The sequence below is a fragment of the Cyprinus carpio genome, chromosome B4, assembly GCF_018340385.1.
Source record: "Cyprinus carpio isolate SPL01 chromosome B4, ASM1834038v1, whole genome shotgun sequence".
Taxonomy (NCBI): domain Eukaryota; kingdom Metazoa; phylum Chordata; class Actinopteri; order Cypriniformes; family Cyprinidae; genus Cyprinus; species Cyprinus carpio.
Window position 1 is genome coordinate 18,630,477 of NC_056600.1, and position 22,500 is coordinate 18,652,976.

General features: G+C 33.6%; 3 protein-coding genes across 5 annotated transcripts in view; 1 reads left to right on the top strand and 2 right to left on the bottom strand.

Annotated features, from left to right (window-relative positions):
- Positions 1–13,771, top strand: part of LOC109074604 (SCY1-like protein 2) — an 18,942-nt gene extending 5,171 nt beyond the window's left edge. Inside the window, exons 3-19 of one of the 2 annotated variants that reach the window (XM_042722305.1) lie at positions 721–878; positions 2,760–2,904; positions 3,151–3,279; positions 3,373–3,594; positions 4,450–4,566; positions 4,734–4,859; positions 5,318–5,494; positions 5,743–5,754; positions 6,590–6,712; positions 7,324–7,437; positions 7,542–7,674; positions 7,780–7,898; positions 8,037–8,137; positions 9,204–9,279; positions 9,387–9,476; positions 9,609–9,728; positions 10,407–13,771. In XM_042722305.1, the coding sequence (XP_042578239.1) occupies positions 721–878; positions 2,760–2,904; positions 3,151–3,279; positions 3,373–3,594; positions 4,450–4,566; positions 4,734–4,859; positions 5,318–5,494; positions 5,743–5,754; positions 6,590–6,712; positions 7,324–7,437; positions 7,542–7,674; positions 7,780–7,898; positions 8,037–8,137; positions 9,204–9,279; positions 9,387–9,476; positions 9,609–9,728; positions 10,407–11,042 (2,598 nt within the window). In that variant the 3' untranslated portion in view covers positions 11,043–13,771. The remainder of the gene's footprint in view (positions 1–720; positions 879–2,759; positions 2,905–3,150; positions 3,280–3,372; positions 3,595–4,449; positions 4,567–4,733; positions 4,860–5,317; positions 5,495–5,742; positions 5,755–6,589; positions 6,713–7,323; positions 7,438–7,541; positions 7,675–7,779; positions 7,899–8,036; positions 8,138–9,203; positions 9,280–9,386; positions 9,477–9,608; positions 9,729–10,406) is intronic. The other variant, XM_042722306.1, reaches the window with a different exon arrangement.
- LOC109092815 (zinc finger CCCH-type antiviral protein 1-like) lies at positions 13,659–20,157 on the bottom strand. The gene is made up of 13 exons (XM_042722307.1): positions 19,976–20,157; positions 19,469–19,540; positions 18,507–18,547; positions 18,203–18,332; positions 17,924–18,074; positions 17,714–17,834; positions 17,507–17,606; positions 16,207–16,312; positions 15,966–16,071; positions 15,696–15,774; positions 14,811–14,874; positions 14,467–14,587; positions 13,659–14,389 (listed from the first exon to the last, which is right to left on the bottom strand). The coding sequence occupies exons 3-13, from the start codon at positions 18,514–18,516 to the stop codon at positions 14,334–14,336; spliced, it is 1,044 nt and encodes a 347-aa protein (XP_042578241.1). The 5' UTR covers positions 18,517–18,547; positions 19,469–19,540; positions 19,976–20,157; the 3' UTR covers positions 13,659–14,333.
- A 613-nt stretch (positions 20,158–20,770) lies between these two features.
- The window catches only part of LOC109093395 (protein mono-ADP-ribosyltransferase PARP12-like), a 14,673-nt gene continuing 12,943 nt past the window's right edge, over positions 20,771–22,500 (bottom strand). For both annotated transcript variants that reach the window (XM_042722309.1, XM_042722308.1), the window contains exons 9-10: positions 21,859–21,964; positions 20,771–21,674 (exon numbers count right to left, since the gene is read on the bottom strand). In XM_042722309.1, the coding sequence (XP_042578243.1) occupies positions 21,619–21,674; positions 21,859–21,964 (162 nt within the window). In that variant the 3' untranslated portion in view covers positions 20,771–21,618. The remainder of the gene's footprint in view (positions 21,675–21,858; positions 21,965–22,500) is intronic.

Here is a 22,500-nt window from a genome sequence, read left to right on the forward strand (position 1 = left end):
TTTTAAATGAATTCGTAGCCATCAAAATAAACTCGTTTAGATGGCTAATACAGATGTGGTTTTGTTTGAAATTGCAAATGATTTGTGGTAGTCTTGGAAGCATCAGTTAGAATAGGTCGAGTTTTTAATAAGTAAATGTAATGTGTAATCATATATTGAATGTACATATGTACAGATATTATTGCAAAATCACGTTTTTCATTAAATTGTTTGTTGATTGGGCAGATGTACAGATATTTTTGCAAATTGAAAAATTGTTTTTGTCGAATGTAGATATTATTGCAAAAGTAATATGAATATTAATCTTTTTCTATATTATTTGTTGAATTTGCAGATGTACAGCTAGTTTTGCGAATTTGATATAAATCTAAATAATTTTATAAAATAATGTTGAATGTACATATAAACAGATATGATTTCAAAATAAATATAAATTTAAATATTTCTAAATAAATTTGTGCAATGTACAGACATTTTGTTTAAAAATATAATTATATAAATGTAAATTTTAGTTATTTGTTGGAATTGATTAATAAATACATTTTTTTATTTAATTTCCTTTAGGTTCTTTGTTATAATTTATGCATTTTGTTTTATTTTGTTTGATTTTATGTATGTATTTTATTTAATTTTGTTTTGTTTTATTTTTGTGTATGTGTGTGTGTGTGTTCAGCCATTAAAATTTTACACTGCTACAAATTTGCTTTCTGTTTCCCCCAGGAAGTGGCAGTCTTTGTGTTCGATAAGAAGATCATTGATCGTTATCAGAAGTTTGAGAAGGATCAGATCATTGATTCACTGAAGAAAGGAGTTCAACAGCTGACGCGGTTGCGACATCCGCGCCTCCTCACGGTTCAGCACCCACTGGAGGAGTCCAGGTGACAACTTGCTGTGACACAGACTGTGTTTTAAAACCTAGTGAGCTGTCTACATGGGCAGCATTTTGTCCAGCTTAGAGGAATATGCATATGATGCTCAAAAATGCTTTCTAGGTCAGCTTATTACTTTTTGAACAAAGCCAGTGTTATCATCACTGCACTTCATTTTTAATCCACTTTGATTTATTTTTGCTTTGATTTATGGAATAAAACTGATATGAAGCCTCGGAAGCAAATAATCTAAGAGTTCAGAGCTTTTTCTTTATTTAAGATTTGGCTCCTGTGCTGCTACAATCAATATGTGTCTGTGTGGATGCATTAGATCAAAAGCAGCAGTTCGTCTGTGGAGAATCTCTCCTGAATAATACATGGATCTCTTAGGAGATGAGAGACTTAAGCTCCATTCCAGAATCTAGTCTTGCTGTCTGCAGTCTACATGTTATCCTCACTAAACACGATGCAATAAGATTCCAGGGCAAGCAAAATGTCTGTTCACACCAGACGTGACAAATCTACAAGACACAACCAAACCAGTTACAAAACAGAAGAGTGTGTGTGCTGGCTCTCTGCAAGCACACGTGCAATAAAATAGATAAGTACATAATCAAATGAATCAAATTAAGCAGTTTAAATTGTGAAAAAATAAAATCCTTGTCATGAAATCATCATCTTTGTTGATGTAGAGTTCACAAAGTTGGATGTACTTGTGTCCTTATTGACCTTTTAACTATTAATGCTTTTTTCTCTATCACATATTTTAGTAATCATCCTATTGCAAAATTTAGTAGTCATATAAATTATATATAATTCAAAAGCTTAAAATTCATCCTCTGAAAAGTGTTTTGAAAGCGGTATTTAAATGCTACTTTAAATTCTTTTAGCAGGCTCCTCCCCCTAGTGGGTGGTGTCAGGTGTCATGTTACAAAATTTGATGCAGTATTTTATAACCAAACCTTTTTGTAATCGTGACAATATATATTGTTAAAAAGGTTTGTGTCTCAAGGTTGAGCTTTCAACTATTAATTACTACATAATATTGTGACAGAAGTGCTTAAATTTGTAACATGAAAATGGATCCAAAAATAAATAAATAAATACCTTTGGGTGTCAATGGTGGCTATTTTTCATATGGTGTCTAAACAAAATCTCACAAGGAACCTCACATTTTGTGATATCAACTTCAAATTTGGAACAAAAGTTGTGTTCCAAATTTGAAGTTGATATGTGGCTTATACTACAATATGTTCCAAATTTGAAGTTGATATCACAAAAATGTATATATGGCTAACTAAGTTGTGTTCCAAATTTGAAGTTGATATCACAAAAATGTATATATGGCTAACTAAGTTATGTTCCGAATTTGAAGTTGTAGTGAGATTTTGTTTATCTTGAATGTTTATTTTATATAAAATAGAAACATTTTAGAATAGTATGTTTTCTTTACAGTAAACTTAAATATTTGCTGTCAGTTGCAACGTAGAGGAAATGGAAACCATTTATCCTATATATTATATGCCATAATTCTGTGTTGCTAGTCATACTTTGCTGTCTTGCCTGGTTAGGATAAAAAAAAAAAAAAAACATCTTGCATCAAAAGCAAATAGAATGTATTATAATCCGTGTTCACATATTATAGTAATAACTATACATTTTTAATTATCGTTCTAATTCTATAAGATTAGCAACGTTTACAGCTATAATGATAATGACACAGGAGAACAATATAATTTGAAGCACTTTTTCAAAATGTTTTTCCTCCAGCTGCTGAATGATAAAAACATTGACAACCAATCAGAATCCTTTTACCAGTTCCTACTTTCTGTGCTTTTATCTGTCTGCAATTACTGTTCTCACTGGATGTCTTTGTCTCTTTATCTCTAGAGACTGTCTGGCGTTCTGCACAGAGCCTGTGTTTGCCAGTCTAGCAAATGTGCTCGGCCAGTGGGACAACCTCCCAAGTCCTGTTCCCACAGACATCAAAGAATACAAACTCTACGATGTTGAGACAAAATATGGCTTACTGCAGGTGAGGCATTTCTTATACAGCTAAAAAAGTGGTACTTTTTTTTTCTTTTGAGTTAATAGAGCCTCCGTGTAAAAGTGATCATCTCAAAGTGACAAGGAAAAAGTCTGAAACTACAGCTCACACACATTTTTACTTAATATTTGTATAGCATATAATGCAATTTAACAAATACATTTTATTTCTTACAAAGAATGAATTTTTATTTTTGATTTTATTTCTCATCTCTCTCTCTGTTTTCTCTCTCAGGTCTCAGAGGGTTTATCGTTCCTCCACAGTGGGGTTAAAATGGTTCATGGTAACTTGTGTCCAGAGAACATCATGTTAGATATGGGCTTTGACTTCAGTATCTCCTCTAGTAACCCGTCTGACGCTGAGGTTAGAAACAGAAACAGAGCAGTCAGAACATTCTTAGCTCGCTCTGTTTTCTGCTGTCTCTTAATATAGTTGTTTTGCATTTCTGCCTTTTAGCCCAAGTATGTTTGTAAAGAGTGGGACCCCAATCTGCCGCCTCTCTGCCTCGCGAACCCTGAATATGTGGCTCCTGAGTACATCCTGTCCGTCAGCTGTGACGCAGCCTCTGATATGTACTCACTGGGAGTATTGATCCACGCCGTGTTTAATGAAGGCAAGCCTGTCTTTCAGGTCAACAAGCAGGACATATACAAGAGCTTCAGCCGACAACTGGACCAGGTGAAGAGTCCACACACAGCAATTTCAATGCAGTGTTTTCATGTTGTAAAGTGGTTTAACTTCGCATTTTGTTTGGAATTTTGTTTTTAAATCAGCGTTTCGTTGTGTTGTAGTAGTGTTGTGGTAAAGAATTATTGGGTTGTTTGTTCAAAAAATGATGATTTTTTTGTTATTTACTCACCCTCATGTTGTGCCAAACCCGGAAGACCTTCGTTTCTCTTCGGAACACAAATTAAGATATTTTTGATGAAATCCGAGAGCTCTCTGACCCTCCCATAGAAGGCAAGGATATTAGCACAATCAATGCACAGAAATGTGTCAGTGACATCAGTAAAATAATCAGTGTGACAACCGTAATTTTATGACGCTACAAGAATACTTTTTGTGCGCAAAGAAACCATAATAACGGAATTTATTGAGCAGTTCTTCTCCCAGAGTTTTCTGCCTTTTTGGAGAGTACCCGAGAACATAATACGCGTTGTTTTCTAAACATAAACATAAACAACACTGATTACGTTCTGGGGTACTCTCCAAAATGGCGGAAGACGGTAACTCGGGAAGAAGAATTGCTGAATAAATCCCACAACATTTTATATATAATATATTAAATATATAGTGCTAAAAACGAATAGTATTAATAATTAAATAAGAATGAATTTATCAACAATTAATTTGTAAATACCAATATAATAATTAAAATATCAATAATGTATTTGGGTATACTGAAAAGGATTAATACCACATCAGAACTGCCACAATATTCAGCTCTTGCTAGTTATCGTACTCTAAAACATAAAGTATTGCGATAACCCTTAAATATGTGAATCTCATTATGTTCCTCATTCTAATGTGTAGCTGAGCCGTCTGAGTCCAGGATTATTGAGTAAGATCCCAGAAGAGGTCAGGGAGCATGTGAAGATGTTGCTCAGCGTCACCTCAAACGTGCGTCCAGATGCAGATCAGATGACAAAGGTCAGATCTTACTGTCTTTGCCGATTTTCTTCTACTTCTTTTTTAAAAAAAAAAACTCTTTCTTTGAAGTATCTGTCCTGAGAGAGAATTACCATAAGCGATGTTACCATTATGGGTTAAGACTATGAGAGTGAAATTCTGACTTTTCAGTGTATGTGTGTGCACAGATTCCCTTCTTCGATGATGTTGGAGCGATGACCCTTCAGTACTTTGACTCGCTTTTCCAACGGGACAACTTACAGAAGTCTCAGTTCTACAAAAGTCTCCCCAAAGTTCTGCCCAAGTTGCCCAAGGCAAGAACAAACATTTTCTGCAGTGCATTTAACAAGTGAAACTAGCAATATCATGATTGGATTGTGAAAAGTAGTTTTTAGTTATAGTTTTTTTTTAGTGACCAATTCTCACTATCAACTAGTTGCTTATTAGCATGCATATTATTAAAATATGGGCTGTTTATTAGTACTTACAAAGCACATATTTTGCATGACCATATTCTACTTCCCCAATACCTAAACTTAACAACCACTTACTAACTATTAATAAGCAGCAAATTAGTAGTTTATTGAGGCAAATGTCGTAGTTTATAATTTGTTAAATAGTGATAATTGGACCTTAAAATAAAGTGTGTCTCAATATTTGAGATGTATGCCTGAAATCAATTTAAATGTCAGAGGAGTCCAAAGTTCTGTGATGTTTTTTTTTCATGTATTTTATGGCACTGAGTTAATTGCCTGTTGTTTCCTCTCCTCAGAGAGTAATAGTACACAGAATCCTCCCGGCGCTCACGTCTGAGTTTGTGAATCCTGACATGGTTCCGTTCATTCTTCCGAATGTGCTGCTCATCGCTGAGGAGTGCACGAAGGAGGAATACGTCCGCCTCGTTCTCCCAGACCTCACCCCAGTTTTCAAACAGCAGGAGCCAGTACAGGTACACACACATACTACTAATGCTCAAAGCTTTCTGCACCAGTAAAATTAACCCATGTTATTAATCCAACCTCATGAAACCCATTCCGTCTCCACTCCACATACTAGCTGACATATTAGAGTACTAAGCTGACACTTAACCTTTCTGGCCCTGTCCGCACTTGGTATGGTCTTGCAGTGGCTGCCACATGCCTGTGTAATCCATAAGGTTCAAATTTGTATTTTGTTTTCTCTCTTTCATGCTATCAGGCTAGCAACATGGTGAGTGAGGTTTGAACTTTTGTCTTTGTGGTAGTTTATTTCATCATAATATTTATATTTAGTGCTGTCAAACGATTAATCGCGATTAATTGCATCCAAAATAAACGTTTTTGTTTACATAATATGTGAGTGTACTGTGTATATTATGTATATATAAAATACACACACATACATATATATATTTTGAAAATATTTACATGTATGTATTTATATGAATATAATATTACATATGGATCTATTTAATATATAAACATTAAATATTTTTCTGAAATATATACATGCATGTGTGTATTTATATATACATAATAAATACACAGCACACACACATTATGTGGACAAACTTTTATGCACTGATCTTTTAATGTCGTTTTCATGATTATGTTTGGTGGTTGTTGTTTTTTTGTTTTCTTTAGCTTTGTTTTGTTTAAAATTGTTTTATTTTCTTTCTTCAAAGTCTAAGTTTATTTATAGAGCACTTTTAAAAACAACAAGTGTTTACCAAAGTGCTGTATAAGCATGCTCAATGTCAAACAATAGACACATTAATAGACACAAACAAACGTAAGACCAACACAATCATAAAAACCTGCATGTTAAATCATACAGTGTTAAAAGCCAAAGAATATAGATGAGTTTTGAGATTAGATTTAAAAACAGAAAATGTTTGGGCCTGCCTAACATGGAGAGTTGTTTTATTTTATCCTTTTGTTTAGCATTGTTTTTTGTTTTTGTTTTGTGATTTGTTTTGCTTTCTTTGTTTTTGTTTTTTTCTGATACATGTTCATTTGTTGGCTCTTAGAAATCTTAGTTCCTTAATTCTCTTTCATATATCCAGATCCTGCTGATATTTCTGCAAAAGATGGACCTACTTTTGACCAAAACGCCTCCTGAAGACATCAAGAACAGTGTTCTGCCCATGGTGTACAGAGCGGTGGAAGCCCCCTCTATTCAAATACAGGTGATCACACCATAAACTTGTTTGGATGAGAAAAATTTATTTGCTTATCAAGTTGTTTTTTTTAGTATTTTAATTGATAATCTTCAGTAACTGTTAATTGTCCGATTGATGTATTTTAAGGCATCAGTGTATTTTGACACCCAAGTAGCTGAACCATTTATTTCAGAAATTTAGGTATTTCAACATTTTAAAGTATAACAATGTGATGCACGATATTATCGGACTAATATCGGAATCGGCCGATAATAGCTTTAAATGTAAATATCGGCATCGGCCTGATATGAAAAATGATGCCGATATGTCTTTCCAATAAAATGAATATATAAACTCATATGTGCTCAGGGTGTGCTAGCGATTAGCTCAGTGTTGTTGTACTGTCAGTATAAAATAACTTCATTATTGTTTATTTAATTCTAATTAATAAGCTCTTGTTAAAAACTAACCAAAATGAAAAAGAATTTGCTTATAATTTTTGCACAGGAGAGACTTGGTGTTGGTTCCAAACAAAAGGAAATATATCGGCTATCGGCCAAAATGAGTTGAAAAATATCGGCAAAAATCCAATAACGTGCGTCCCTAATAACAACTGTTTTTGCTCTTTTTCTAAACAGGAACTTTGTCTAAATATCATTCCCACGTTTGCCAATCTAATTGAGTACCCATCCATGAAGAATGCACTTATTCCTCGTATCAAATCTGCTTGTTTACAGACATCCTCACTAGCGGTTTGTGCCCTTATGCTTCTTATGTTTTCAGTGACATAAGTGAATATCAGTAATCAAGTTATGAGGTTTGTTTTTCTAAAGAAGATTAATTTCTCCTTTTTCAGGTGAGGGTGAACTCTTTGGTGTGCCTAGGCAAGATTCTTGAATACCTGGATAAATGGTTCGTCATTGATGAAATTCTACCATTCCTGCAACAGATTCCATCCAGGGAACCAGCTGTGCTCATGGGCATTCTGGGTAATTAATTTTGACTCAAAAGAACATAAAATCATCATTATATAGTAGTCCTTACAACATCTTTGTAAGCATTTTTGTTTATTTTTTTATTTGAAATATTTTTAGGCATCTACAAGTGCACTTTCACCCATAAGAAACTGGGCATCCCAAAAGAGCACCTGGCTGGAAAGAGTTTACCTCATCTGGTCTCACTTAGTATTGATAACAACCTTAACCTTAACCAGGTGAGAGCACACATTCTCTCTAAACATAAACTGTTCTTGTTCATCCACAGAATATGAGCTAGATTCAGTGTCACTTCAGCTCAGTTGTATAGATTCTGTGCACACATTTTTAAACTGCTTTGTGTCTCTGTGTTTCAGTTTAACTCTTTCATGGCTGTGATCAGGGAAATGTTGAATCGCATGGAGGCGGAGCATAAGACCAAATTAGAGCAGTTGCACATCATGCAGGAGCAGCAAAGGTTCGGTTTCAGTTATTTCTATGTTCATTGTGTTTATTCCTTCTTAAAATGCAATATTCTTAATAAAAAGATTCTGTTTTTGCATTTACAAGACAGCAGTGAGATTCTACATTGAGGGGTTCACATTCTTAGATTTTGCTGACTGTTAAGTGGACTATTTCCATCATTAAGCCTGGTACACACTACAACTTACCCTGCGCACTTAAGCAGGATGTCTGATCGATGTGAACTTATAATTATAGTAGTGCTGTCAATCAATAAAAAAAATTAATCAATTTTCCTGAAATTGATTAATCCTACCTAACATTTAAGTTTTTAAATATACTTTTATATTGCAATAATTTCACATGTAATCTACAAATGTATGTAGAAACAACATAAAGAAAGTATATTTAAAAAAATTAATGCCATCATTTTTTTTTATGACAGAAGGTGAGTATCGATACTACTGATGTCCCTAGGAAATTTTTTCCTAATATTTAGCCATTGACTATAGCCATTCAACATTACAGTATAATTGAGAGCTTTAAATTTTAACATTTATTAGACTTTAAAAAATAACTTCTAATTTAAGTTAACTTAAAACAGTCATCATTTAAACCCATTATAATAAATGTCATGCTTGTGCCCTTCAGCAGTACAGAAGTTGAATAAAGTTATCAAACACTAAATTCTAAATTAAAAATAGATGAATTGTTTTTCTTTTGTTCTTTGATTAATAGACATCACAGCAGCTGGGTTATTAGGTTATTTGGCTGCTATTACTTTAAGAGCTGCTGCTGCTGAACGTGACGTGGATCTGACGCGCATGCTCGTAGTTTTATTTGCGCTTAATTTGAAATGATACAGGCTGCAGTATAATGCTAACAGTACAGGAAGCAGTTCAGCAGTTGTGAACCCTAGCTCCACCCCAGCGTTAAATCTTTTTAATGCCATTAAAACTTGAAAAATTAAACGCGCTAATTTATACAGTACTTAATCATAGCAATTTTAACATGGAAAGAGCACAACATTATCCAAACAAACAGTTGTTGACGTATGATTAATAGTATTGTGTCTTTTTCAGGAGTTTGAACATAAACCAGATGAACCAATCAGAGGAGACTAAGAACACGCCCAGCCCAGCCACAAAAGTCAGAGATGTGAGTAAATACACCTGTTGAATATCCCGCAACCAGTCCACAGCTTTGAAATGTTGCCACCCTGCGAAATTAACTGTGATTGTGTGTTTTTCTTTGCTTTCTTATAGATCGATGAGATCTTTGGTGGCAGTTCAGGAAGTGCAGGTGTGAATGGTAAAGAGAACGGTTCCTCATCAACCACGTCACAACCCTCACGAGTGAGTGCATCTTCATTATTTAGAATATTTTGGGATTGCATTGCTTAACTACGTGTTTTTCTGCTGAAGCTCAGATGGTTGTTGACATTAGACATGGTTGATGTACTAACGGTTGTTTGGGGTAATGTTCAGGTGTCTCTCACCCTGGAAGAAAAGCAGCGTTTGGCTAAAGAACAGGAACAGGCTGCCAAACTAAGAAGCCAGCAGCCATTGGCTCCACAGAGTGTCAAACCAGCCACAACGACACCTCAGGTAACACAAACACTGTACAGAGGGATCATGGGAAACCTTGGTCACTTTCACACATGGAGTTCATATCTCATATTCACACCAGAATTCACTTTGTATTATTTGTCATTGTATCTGTACCTTACATTGACAAATAATACTGTCTTGTAATGTAATGAATAATATGCTTTTTGGCTTATTAATATCATTAATTTTACTTGCCGTTATTCTGCTTGACCCGAGCTAACCTTGTGTTTCAATAAAAAGGCCAAAATGCCTAATACCAATCTCTGATGTCATTTACTGGAAATTACCAGTCACCAGTTGCAGCATAAATAGTAAGCTGCAATATACAGAGCCGGATACACACATAATTGTTAGTGCTTTCATCATTTAAAAATTCAGAACTGGCTAAAAGACAACAGATCTTATCTTATGTTAGAAGTCCTAGCCTTGTGCTTGAACAATTAGTGCTACAGTGTTGTTCACGCATTGCATGACTACATGAATACAAAGAGTCCTGTGTACTTGTGACCTCTAAATGGGAAAATGCTTTTATTTGTATCACAAAGACAGTATGTCTTACAGCAACCAGTGATAACAGAGTCTTTGTGGGAAATGGAGTCACATTTTGCTGGTTGAAGTACTATCTTTTTATATTGATTGACTATGTATTTATTTCATTGACTTTTATTGTTCAAGGCAAAGGATCTGACCAGCAGTCTTCTGAACAGCATGACATCTCTGAACAACTTCTCTTTGAACTCTGGGACCAGGACGATGCCCATGCAGGGCGGCACTATATCCTCTACCTTCCCAGCTGGACCCACCATGGGTGGAATGGGCACCATGGGCGTCAGCAATGGTTTCAACTCACCCATGGGATTCCAGACGGGAGGTATGGGAATGGCCATGAGACCCGCTGCTCCAGGCCTCTACGGAGGCATGGCCACCACTACCAGCACTCCAAATTTCAGTGCCCTCACCCAGAGCCAGAACCAACCCAGCAAGTCCACAGACATGTCCGCCCTAGACTCCCTCTTCACTTCTAGCAAACCCAAAGTCAGCATGAACCAAATGGCCCCTAAACCGGCCCCAGGAGCCACTGCACCTTCCCCGTGGCTCAGTCAGTTTGGTACAGGCCAGCCTTCCCAGACTGCACCCATGCAGGCGACTCCGATGGGGATGACGGGAGTTCAGGGTGGTTTTGGAATGCAAGCAAACCCATTCTTCAACCCTCAGAACTTCTCGCAACCTGTGGCCTCTTCAACAATCAACGCTGGGGTGATGAAGCAAAGCACTTCAGCCAACAACGATCTTAAGGACCTCTTCGGATAAAACATTTGCCTTTCGTTCGCGTTCCCCCTTGGGTGGGAATCAAAACCAAACAACATCAGCAGCGACGATGACAGTCAAAATTTGGTTGGATGGTTGGACAAGGTGTCCTTGAAAGACAGTGTTTAAAAGTTATTCTGGTTTAGTTTGTCTTTTTTTTTAGCCCTTCAATGGTGCACTTATCTTCTTGAGTGAATCAACGGCACCAAACAAACATCATGTTTCACAGAAAGCTTGGGCTCTTTCACCGAAAGCTGCTTCAATTGGTGGATGCCTTGGATTTGTTGTATCGTTGGACTTGACATGTGCCCCAGAAGACACAAGGAGTAACAAACTCAAGCGCTTTTGGTTTCATTTCCTTTTTGCTTGAGCCTCACGTTCAGAGCAAGCTTCATCGATAGCCTCAGGATTTGCTGTTATCCTGATAGTGTCTGGCAAAAGGAAGTCTCTATCATGTGATAAGTAAAGGAAGACGTGGTGTAATCCATAGTTTGGGCCGGAATGAGTGTTTTTATAATTGTGTATATACTGTATCTGGTGATTTATTGTTTGAGTTTCATACTTGTACATGATCTACTGAGGTAAAATATCTTAAAAGAGGGACACCGTCTTCATACTGTAGGTGCACTAAATGTATAGAACTAAAAATGATATTAAAAAAATAGGTTTTGAGATGTTATTGGGATGTTGTCGGTACTTTTAAAGTGAGTTTGTGTAAAACAGAATCCATGAGCTTCATTTATGAAACACCTAGCAGATTTATTATTTTGTAAATTTCTTGGGTTTTTTTTAACTCTCTCGGATAAAGGGTCATATTTTAAAAGACAAAGTCAAATGTGCTTAATTATAAATAAATATGCATTACTGTAATATAATAGTAAAGATTTAGCTCTATACTTAACGACTTACAAATTTGTATGTATATTTTTTGCATTTTGAAAATAATAAATTTTTTCACACATTACAAAAATTAGGTTTTTATGGAAGCCCGTTTCTGCTACTTAAAAATAAAACAAGGCGATTGCGACTTTAGAATTGTGAGAGATAACCTCGCAATTCTGAGGTTTTTTTTTTTTCTTGCAGTTGGGAGTTTATATCTCGCAATTCGGAGTTTCTTTTTTCTCACAATTACAAGTTTATGTCTCGCAATTGTGAGATAAAAAGTCGCAATTACCTTGTTTTATTTTTTATTAGTGGCGGAAACGGGCTTCCATAGGTTTTCCATTTTTGTAATGTGTGAAAAGATTTATCAGACTTGGAGAGTTTTTTGTTGTTGTTTTGTTTCGTGGTTTGAATTGCTGGAAAATTAGCTTGTCGATGCACAAAGTTAAAAATAGGCGTCTTTATGCAAAATATACAATTTGCGCATTTAGGTTTGGGGATAAAATGCGTTTCCTAAATTGCAGCTATAAATGAGTTTGGATAAATTGCAGCTATAAATGGTCAGTAATAGCATATTGTATACAACCAAGTTGTAACAGAAGTATGTGTTTCATGAATGAAGCCTGATACATTTGTTTCCCTTTTGGTTCTCTGCTGTTACTTCCTACCCTGTGTTTGTTACCCACTTTTTTTTTGTTTGTCTGTTGTCATTATATGGGCAGTTTCCTGTTGTAGGAAGTGACCAATTGAATTCCTTATCATGTGATTCCATATCATGACCAAACAGACCATTGCAACACAGCAAATCACCAAAATGTGTATTATTTCTGAAGAAAAAAAAAAGAAAAGAAAAAAACATGAATAAATGAGGTGTACAGTAAATAGAGATGAACTGCCACTTGAGTTTTTTTTTTTTTTGTGTTTTTTTTTTATCCTGTCGCAAGTGAATAACTTTCCTGAGGAGAATCTTTAATATCCAGACAGGTTTTATTTAAAGGGAATGCTATTCCTGGTCTTATGAATGAGAGGCCTTATGTTGAGAGTTGTGCAATAACAGGTCTGTGATGGAGATTGTGGAAATAACTTTCTGTACGAGTGTTTCACTACATGCAGTTTTCAAATAGGCTCGATCAATGTAGATAAAACATCTGGACTGTTTTCATTTTAAAAAAAAATGTGAACTAGATGGTTGAAAAGATGATGATTTTGGAATCAAATAAATTGGTTATTTAAAGGGTAATACCTTTTCACTTCAGTCATTTATTTGTATTTTATAGGTGTGTTATTATTGAAGCATATGGCACCACAGATAGTTTAGAAGTAGAAAGAATAGAAATAATTTTAAAATAATTTTACAAGCGTTTGTATATGTATAATTTTACTATGAAAAATACGTTTCTGAGTAGAAAACGATAACAGTTAGTCCTCAGCTAGCTAGCGTCTAGTGTTAACTGAATTTATTCATAAGTGCATCTAATGTAGTCTGTCTAGAAAAGTGCAGTCATATTTCACATTTTATATACATATATTAATAGTAACCTATTTTAAGACTTTTAAAATTGACATTGTTTCCATAATTTCAATTAATTGATAAAAAGGATTATAAACCATGGTTTTACTTTTTATTTACTATTTGATTTAAAAAATAATAATAAATAAAGTATATTTGGAAGGGTGTGCTACTGTGCTTCATTGTCATGAAGATAATGTTGCAATTTATTAAAAGGGACCTGGACATGTTCTTCAAGAGAGTCATCTTTATTTGTATGTGAAGAAAATTATTTTAGCAAATTTTGTTCAATTGTTGAATAAACAGAAATATAGGAAAAACAACACCCACCCACCCACCCCCCAAAAAGAAAAACAAAAAACTTAATAAAATAAAATTTTAAATAAAATGAAATGCATTACTTGATAATATGTAATAGTAGTCAATGTGGTGAATTGCTTTGGAGTTCAAATTATAAATCAATTTTTTATATTTTTTTTACATTTATTATAATCAAGATGCAAGTCATGAAAAACATGTAAACATGTTTTTAATTAACATATAATTAATCTGCAGTTAAAAAAACACGTGTTGAGATGAATGTTGAAAGCTGTCAAAAAACGTATTGCACAGGAAAAGGAATCATTAAATCATAGTAAATGTATTGAAAAGAAAAAATGTAAAGAATAAAAATAGAAATTGTTTCAAGAACATAATCACAACAAGAACCACTTTTTATGGCAACTGATAAAACAATATGGGCACATGGGTTAGCATGGACAAAGTGAACATATTTTTGATATTTTGTATCACGTTTTCTGAAAATGGCCAGCAGACATAGCTTGAACTGGCGTCCTGAGATCATTTCTATAAAGCTATAAGTAAATATTAAAGTAAACATGAAAAGAGGCAGGTGAGGTCTGCTAAAGGCGGCGTACAGATCTCGTGGTGTTAGTGGACAGGTTGGTCTGGGTCATGTCTGCAACAAAACACAAGTGACTTAAAGCCATTTGTACTAAAGAACATGTATTTCTGTTAGTGTGTGCATTCCCACACCTGAGAAGTCTAGCTCATAGCTGAATCTGCCCGCTCTGAAACTCATTATCCCGCTGGAGTCCTGCTGGTACTGCGCTTCAATATCTTGACTTGACACACTGCAGCATCCCCAAGAACCACCCTACACAAAGACAAAGTTCAAGTTTCTGACGCAGAATGCAAAAGTGTTGTTGAGCAACAATACAGACTACAGCATGAAAGCCACATTAGACATATTTTTGTAAACTGCTGTTTATTTTTCTGAATAAATCACCTGGATACAGTTATAGCAAGATACTTCTGCAACCATCACTTAAAATATTAATAATAAATGCATATGCATGTTTTTGTAAAGGTTTATTTACTTTAATATAGTCATTCCATTGGCCATCCATGTCTTTGAACTGCCAGCGAGCTTGTGATGATGTACTGTGATAAGAGAACAGTATTTATTTGAGTGCACACATAACATCAATAATAAAACCAACATTTATTTTATTTTACAGAAACAATCCATTTGATGACAATATTTTGAGACTTAACTATTTTTCTTAACTACGAAATAAATGGAAGATTATTTCCACCACAAAATACAAATATAATAAAAAGGTAATTGCAAATTTTATCTCACATTCAGGCCTTTTTTTCAGTTTCTATCTCACAATTCTGAATTCTTTCTATGAAATCTGAGTTTACATCTCTTAATTCTTTTCCCCCAAAATTTTTAGACACATGACCTGATTGCATACACATGCATAATTCTAAGAAAAAAGTAAGAATTGTGAGATATAAACATGCAATTCTAAGAAAAAAAGTCATAATGGTTAAATAAAAGATGTATATATATATATATATATATCAAAAGATTATTCGCCATTAATCGCATACAAAATAAGATTTTGCATAATATATGAGTATTCTGTGAATATTTATTATGTATAATATAAATACACACACATACAGTATATATATTGAAAATATTTACATGTATTTACATGTCTATATATTCATATAATTTATATTAGAAATAAATATATTTTATATATAAACATAACCTATTTTTCTATTTATATATACATAATAAATATACACAGCACACATACATATATTATGCAAACAAAAACTTTTATTTTGGATGTGATTAATCATGATTAACCGTTAGCACTAAATTGTATATATATATATAGTGCTGTCTAATGATTAATCACGATTAATCGTGTCCAAAATAAATATATATAATATATTAATACCTGTTTGTTGGCTGGATTTCACTGGCAGTTCTCCTGATAGCTCTTCTTGTACCATATTTATTGTTTACTTGATACATTCCTGTAAACATGAAGTTGTGATATAAAGACTACATATAGCCTACACAACAACAGGCACTCAGTAACCTTGACATCACGTTTTCAACACTTCTCTTCTTACGAGACAAAAGGCTTCTGCTTGTCCTTGTGTTAATAGTACACTGCAGACTTCTACATCTGATTAATTTGTGATAATGTCTTATTGTATCTTACCACTAAAGTCAAGAGTGTAAGAGAATCGTCTGACTGTGAATGAAACTTGGGACTGTGGGTTAAGCTGATACAACCTCTCGATTTCTGCACTATCCAGCGAACATCCCTGTAGACACACACACACACACACACACAAAAAGTCCAATGAACGTCAAGTTCACATTAAAATTCAGTTGATAGAATAAGTGGAACTGGATGTTTTAACAGTGTTGTTAGGTTGAGTACAGACACTAGAACTCACTGGTTTTTGGTACTCGGTCCAAATACCCTCATCACCCATAAACTCCCAGATGTAATGAGAGGACGAATTTGAAGGGTTTGCAGAGGGAGATGCCAGAAGTGGTAGACTACATGTGATTAAAAGAAAGCAAAGGCTTTGGTGTTTGTTGACAAATACAGTTTTAAAGATACAGAAAATTCTTCATGAAGAATTAGACGAAGGAACTTCTATAAAGAGTTGATAATACAATTGATTAAACACGTTGTGAACAAATGTACAAATCATTTTATGAAGAATTTATATTACTACATAATATTGTAGTGTAAACACTGCGACTTAAAAAATCTTATATAAATTTTTGCATCGAATTTATATAAGAATGTTTTTGTAACATAAAGTTGTACATTGGGTTCCTGAAAAGTTTAATTATACAATTTATAAAACTATATGTCTGAAAAAACTATATAACTATAAAACTATATGTTTGTAAGAAAACATTTTTAAGAATTTTTTTTAAGTGGTTTAAGAATTTGTTAAATTTAAAAAACTAAAATTTAATTCATTAAAGCCATTTAATTTGTGCATTGACTTTCTGAAGAGTGTAAACAGTGGAGTTATAAGAATTTGTAAAAACTATTCTTGCTCATTTAATTTACAAAAAAATAAATACATAAATTTGTATGGCTTCCCGTGTTGCTATAAGAATTTGTAAAATCATTTACATAAATGTCAAATTTAGTTTAAATTTAATAATAATTTTCTGAATGATTAAAGAATAAATTATTAGGTTGGGTTATTGAAGAGAATAAATAGTACATTTTACATGGATGTTACATTTCATTTTGAAATGAATGGTTTAAAGGGAAAAAAGTAGACTTTCTGAATACTGTGTTATTAGAAGTTATTAGAATTTATAAAAAATATTCTTACCTAAACTACACATTCAATTTACACAAGAAAGTTTTTACGAACAATTTATACATAATTTCGTAAGGTGACTTCCTGAAGAGTGTAAATACTGACAAGAATAAAGCATTTTTACATTTAGCAATGCCACTTATAATTTTTGTATAGAGTATAGTTTCGAGAATAGTTTCACACACTCACACACACACACACACACACACACACACACACACACGTGTAGGTTAACTTCTTAAAGTGTAAACAGTGTTACGATATGACTTCGTAAAACCATTCTAACATAAATTATTGCTTTCAATGCAAACAAACAATTTATGCTCTAATTCATTCTGCTGTTTGGTGAATAAATCCAAACCAGAGACAATTTATGGAGCAGCTATAACTAATAAAGCCATACCTGTTTTGATTACTGCTGTTGGTTGTTACTACTTCATTGAACTTTGGCCGCCGTCTCACTTTCCTCAACATGTATGTGGACAGATTGGTTTGAGTCATGGCTAAAAAAACACACACATGAAAACAATTTCTTGCACAGGAAGTTGACGGTTCTTAATTTCAAGAGAAATACACTAAAATATAGTGTCATAGCCATTTGTCTACTTACCAGTGAAGTCCACCTTGTACGTCATGCTTCCTACAGTAAACTGGACTGAGCCTCTTGGGTTTCTATTGTACTGCTGCTCTATAAAATCACTTCTAACCGAAGATGACCTCCTACCTGATCCCTACAGAAATAAGAGAGAAAACAACTATAAATGTGTGTTATATTTGGTGTATGCTGGTTGATTTGGCAGAGATTTCTAGAACAACTTACATGAGATCCATATTCACACCAGCGATGGTTATCTTTGTAGTACCAGCCCATTACTTCTTTCTGGTTAGGAGACAGCAGCGTATTACGTTGTACACCGAGGTTAACCACAGCTCCATCGACGGTCATTTCATCAAAGTCAATATAGACAGGCCTGTGCAGTGAATGGAAAAGGCAATATAATAATAAACTCTTAATTTATCTGGTTGTGTATGATGATTATAATAATGCTTAATACTGAAAAGATTATATCTGTAATGAACTTGTTGAAGACCAACTTACCCCATGCTGAGGTTGATGGTGATGCCATTTGCCCCTGGCTGACAGTAATGGGCCTCAATGACAAAATCATTTAAGATAGAACCCCACTGCTGTCCATTAAACAGCTGCCACTCGAAGTGATTACCTGAGGCTTTAAATGAATGGATGAATGACTGACTGACAATGAATGAATGAATGCAATGAAAATAAGCAATTAGTCAATTGCTCGTATTGTAACTACTTTAGGAATGTTCTTTTCTCATTAAGTTCTCCTACTAAAGAAACTGAAACCAACATAAAATGATAAATAAGCCAACAGACGTACCTGTTGCCATGTTTGTTGTTAGACAATGCTGATATTTCTTCCTGAAGTGAGATTTTAATATGACATTAAAACTTTTATTGTTCTGTTATATAAATATTCCTCTTAACATCTCAGCAAAGCAGTGTTGTTTTTTAAAAGTAATGCATTACAATATTGCGTTACTCCATAAAAAAATTTACTATTGTGTTACTTTGTTACACTTTATGGAAAGTAATGCATTACATTACATTGGCATTACTTATTGTTACCTGGACTGAGCTTGCCTATTTATTTTTTAATAACAAGAATCCCAAAAGTTGTATTTTTGTCAGCTGTAAAAGTCCTTTCACACTAAAAGTGAAATGGATAAGCCTCAGGCTGAAGAAAGTGACTCTGCCTTTGCACCTCAGCAGTGAATAAATGGGAAAACAATTAGAAAATTTTAAAGTAATGTTTCTTTAATACTTAAAAAAATATCTGATTACATAATCCGCGTTAATTGTAATGCGTTACCTCCAACACTTGAGCAAAGTAGGCTATGTGAAAAATGGCATGCTGGATCAAACAGAATCAATGTACAGTCACATGCAGAGTTGGATAGTAATTAAGTATTTTTACTTTACTCAAGTAAATTAAAAAAATCTGTACTTTATCAGTGTTTTTCTTTGGAAAACTTTTACTTCATTCCAAAGCATAATGTCATACTTTTTACTGCACTACATTTCATAAATGTAAATTTCTATGAATGACTTTTACTTGAGAAAAAGAAAGAAAGTACTAGATTTCCAAGTATTAAATCATATTTAATACGAAAGGTAGTGCAGTAAAAAGTACAATATTATGCTTTGGAATGTTGTGAAGTAAAAGTTTTCTCAAGAAAAACACCAATAAAGAACAGTAACTTGAAAAGTACTTTTAAAGCAGAGTAAAACTACTTGTCGATTCAAAAAGGTAAATTACTGTAGAATAATTGTGTCACCTACCTAAAGCACAGCTGACATCATATTTAAGGTCATACTTCATAGCTCTTCTTGCTTAAATTCATCTTCGCACTTCTAAACAAAGAGACATCAAAACGTTTGCGTGACATGTCAGTCGATGAAACGTTTCCGTTTCCAGTTTGACTAAAGTACATTTTTTGTAAGATAAACGTTTGCCTATGTCAGATAACGTGTTAAAGTATTAGTAAACTGCATAGTTACATCTCAAGCCAAAGTAGGCTAATGTAAAATATGTTGGAAAATCCTTTCGGAATGGTAACAGTGTAAACAGGGTTGACTTATTTACATTAACATGAGAAGCTTTGAGCTCAGTGTCATAAAAAAATTAAATGCTTGATAGAAAGAAAAGCAACGACGATATTTCGACATACACTTTTCAATTCACATTTCGGTAATTTTGTCCACTGACAAAACCATTTTAGCTGTTATTGGACGCTTTCAGACCTGTTCTTAAGTAATGTGAAATTATTAAATGATTAGTCTACTTACCAAATATAGTTCCTAGACGCTGGAATACATCGATAGTATATTAAAAACCTAAAAAGCGTATTTGTCAAAAAAAAACGTCGAGTGTTTTGCTTGGACAGAATTTAAAGTGCTTCACAGCCGGGCGCGGACCCAGTTTCGCTTTCTTTTCAGACTCTTGACTCGTGATGTTCAAAAACAAGCTTCACTACGAAAGATCAGTGTGAACAAACTGGGTGTCTGTGCGTTGTAGTAGGCGGTATTAAAACTCTTTCAGTGCCTGAAGCGAGTGTTAAATTCACGTTTCTTTTTCGTTTTGTTCTAATGTGAATATATTATTGCGTGTTTCTTCAACCTTGCGGCACTTACCATTTCAGCATTCTTAAAAAAAAAGTATTTATGTCAATTGTTCAAAAATAACCAGCACCAGCACAGCCAAAAGCCTGTTTTTAGTGTAAGCCCAGTCTATTGTTTACCAAAAACAAAACCGTGAACTTGCCTAAACTATATATATTTTGGAGGGTGGAAAAATCAAGGTTGATATTACTCTTAAATAGATTTTTTTTTCCCCCAATCAAGTTGTAATTTAGTTAATTACTGAAAATTATTTACTCTATGTATATTATACACACAATGCATAAATTTAGAAAATGTTTATAACAAAACTTATCACCAAATCCTTTTACTTAACTTGATATGTGATTAAAATGATCATGTGATTGGAATTCATTAAAATACTCTGTAGAAATGTAATATTGGGTCAAAGAAGTGGTGTGAAATTGTGTGTGTGTGTGTGTGTGTGTGTTAAATAAGGCCACATTTCATTTTATAATTTTATTTTATTTATTTCCCATCAAGTAATACATAAAAAGGCATCCATATGATACTACAGACTCTTTGCATAGTATGTTGTTACTTCTAAGTAAACAGTTTAGTTTGTAACTAAAACTCACACCCAATTTATTGTTTTATCATAATTTAGTAATTTGATGCAACATTGATTGATTGTACATTTTATGAATTGTAATGTAAACATGCTGCATAGTATATCGGATAATATTGTAGATTGTATTGCACATTGCTCAATATTCACACAGTATTGCTGTGTATATCCCTGATTTTCTTTTCTTTTCTTTTCTTTTTTTTAATCCATTGAACATGTCTCTGAATATTTAAATGCTAGAGATGGAAAATGAAACTGTCCAGCAGGAAAAACTTTCACAGGCAGTGTGTGTAAACATTGGTTCTCAGGCAGTTTCTTACAGGCACTTAATTGTAAATTATTGTAACATTAAGCAGTATAATGCTTATGGCACATTGGCTAGTAAGAGTAATTATAGAATAACCAAAAGTGATAGCATTTTAAAATATAAAATTCTAAGATAAATAAACAAAATGCTTCAGGTTGCTTCAGACGTGTGTCATCAAGCTGATGTGAGAAGCAGCTTTTAAAATCATTTGTATTACCTTAACATTTGTCAAAATACCTGAATAAAGTCTTTGAATTTCTATTTTACCAAAATAGAACAATATTTCCAGATGATTAAACATTCAATATCAGAATCACTAACATTCACATCAAAATCACTAAATAACGTTTGGTAACTTCCACCTCAAATTGGACTCTTATTTGCTTGTTTGGATCTTCTTGAGCATCCTTATTACTTTTACACACGCCTGACCTTGCGTTTGGCCTTTGTTCTCTGGTTAACTTGACTCATCTCTGAATAAAAAGAAAAAGACAAAAAGCAGCTTTTATTATATTCAAATCACTACTTTCATAATGCTTTTTAAAGTTTGATTCAAGATATTCATGTTTATTAACCCAAAGATCACATGGCACCTTATATTAGAGACTAAAGAAGACATTACATTTTGCAATCTTTCAAATGTTTTTGCTCACATACTTGCAAAATCCAGAGTGTAACTGTCATCATTCACAGTGAAGTTCATGGTCGTTTGGTTTTGTTGGTAAGACTTCTCAATGTCAGCACTTGAGACTGAACAACCTCCCTATTGAAAAACAAGATCAGTGACAATGATTTGAATCTCTCTGTGGCCATAAATACAGTACTAAGTGTCATGAATTAAGGGATAATGTACATGCAGTCTATAATTATCACAAACTAAACCCTTACAGGGTGATCAGGTTTGGTATTGTATCTCCCTGAAGGCTTTATTTTAAAGTAATTACCAGTTGAAATTTCACTGCTATCAAATATATAATTACACCGTCATGGAAAAACTGGAATTCAAATTTCAATATTTGCATTTTATTATTTTTTTTTGTCAAAATTCAAAAAGAATAAATTGTTGCTTCCTGATTTCAAAAGACGTTACTGATTAAAATGTCAAAAATCAGTCTGCCTAGCAACAACAATACAATATTATCAACAATATTATATTACTTTACATATTATTATTGATCTGCCAGCCAAATTACTACAATTAGATAAATATATTTACTTCCTAATTCCTTATATTTAATTGTTTTAACCGTTCTGCTGAAAGAAATGAGAAAAACCAGCCTAACCTGGTTACATAATCAC

Coding starts and splice junctions, on each gene's coding strand:
- LOC109092815 (XM_042722307.1), bottom strand. Junction 16,072..16,206: donor GGACCGAGTACCAAAAACCA/GTGAGTTCTAGT, acceptor GTGTGTCTACAG/GGATGTTCGCTGGATAGTGC. Junction 14,390..14,466: donor CTATGAGCTAGACTTCTCAG/GTGTGGGAATGC, acceptor GTTTTGTTGCAG/ACATGACCCAGACCAACCTG.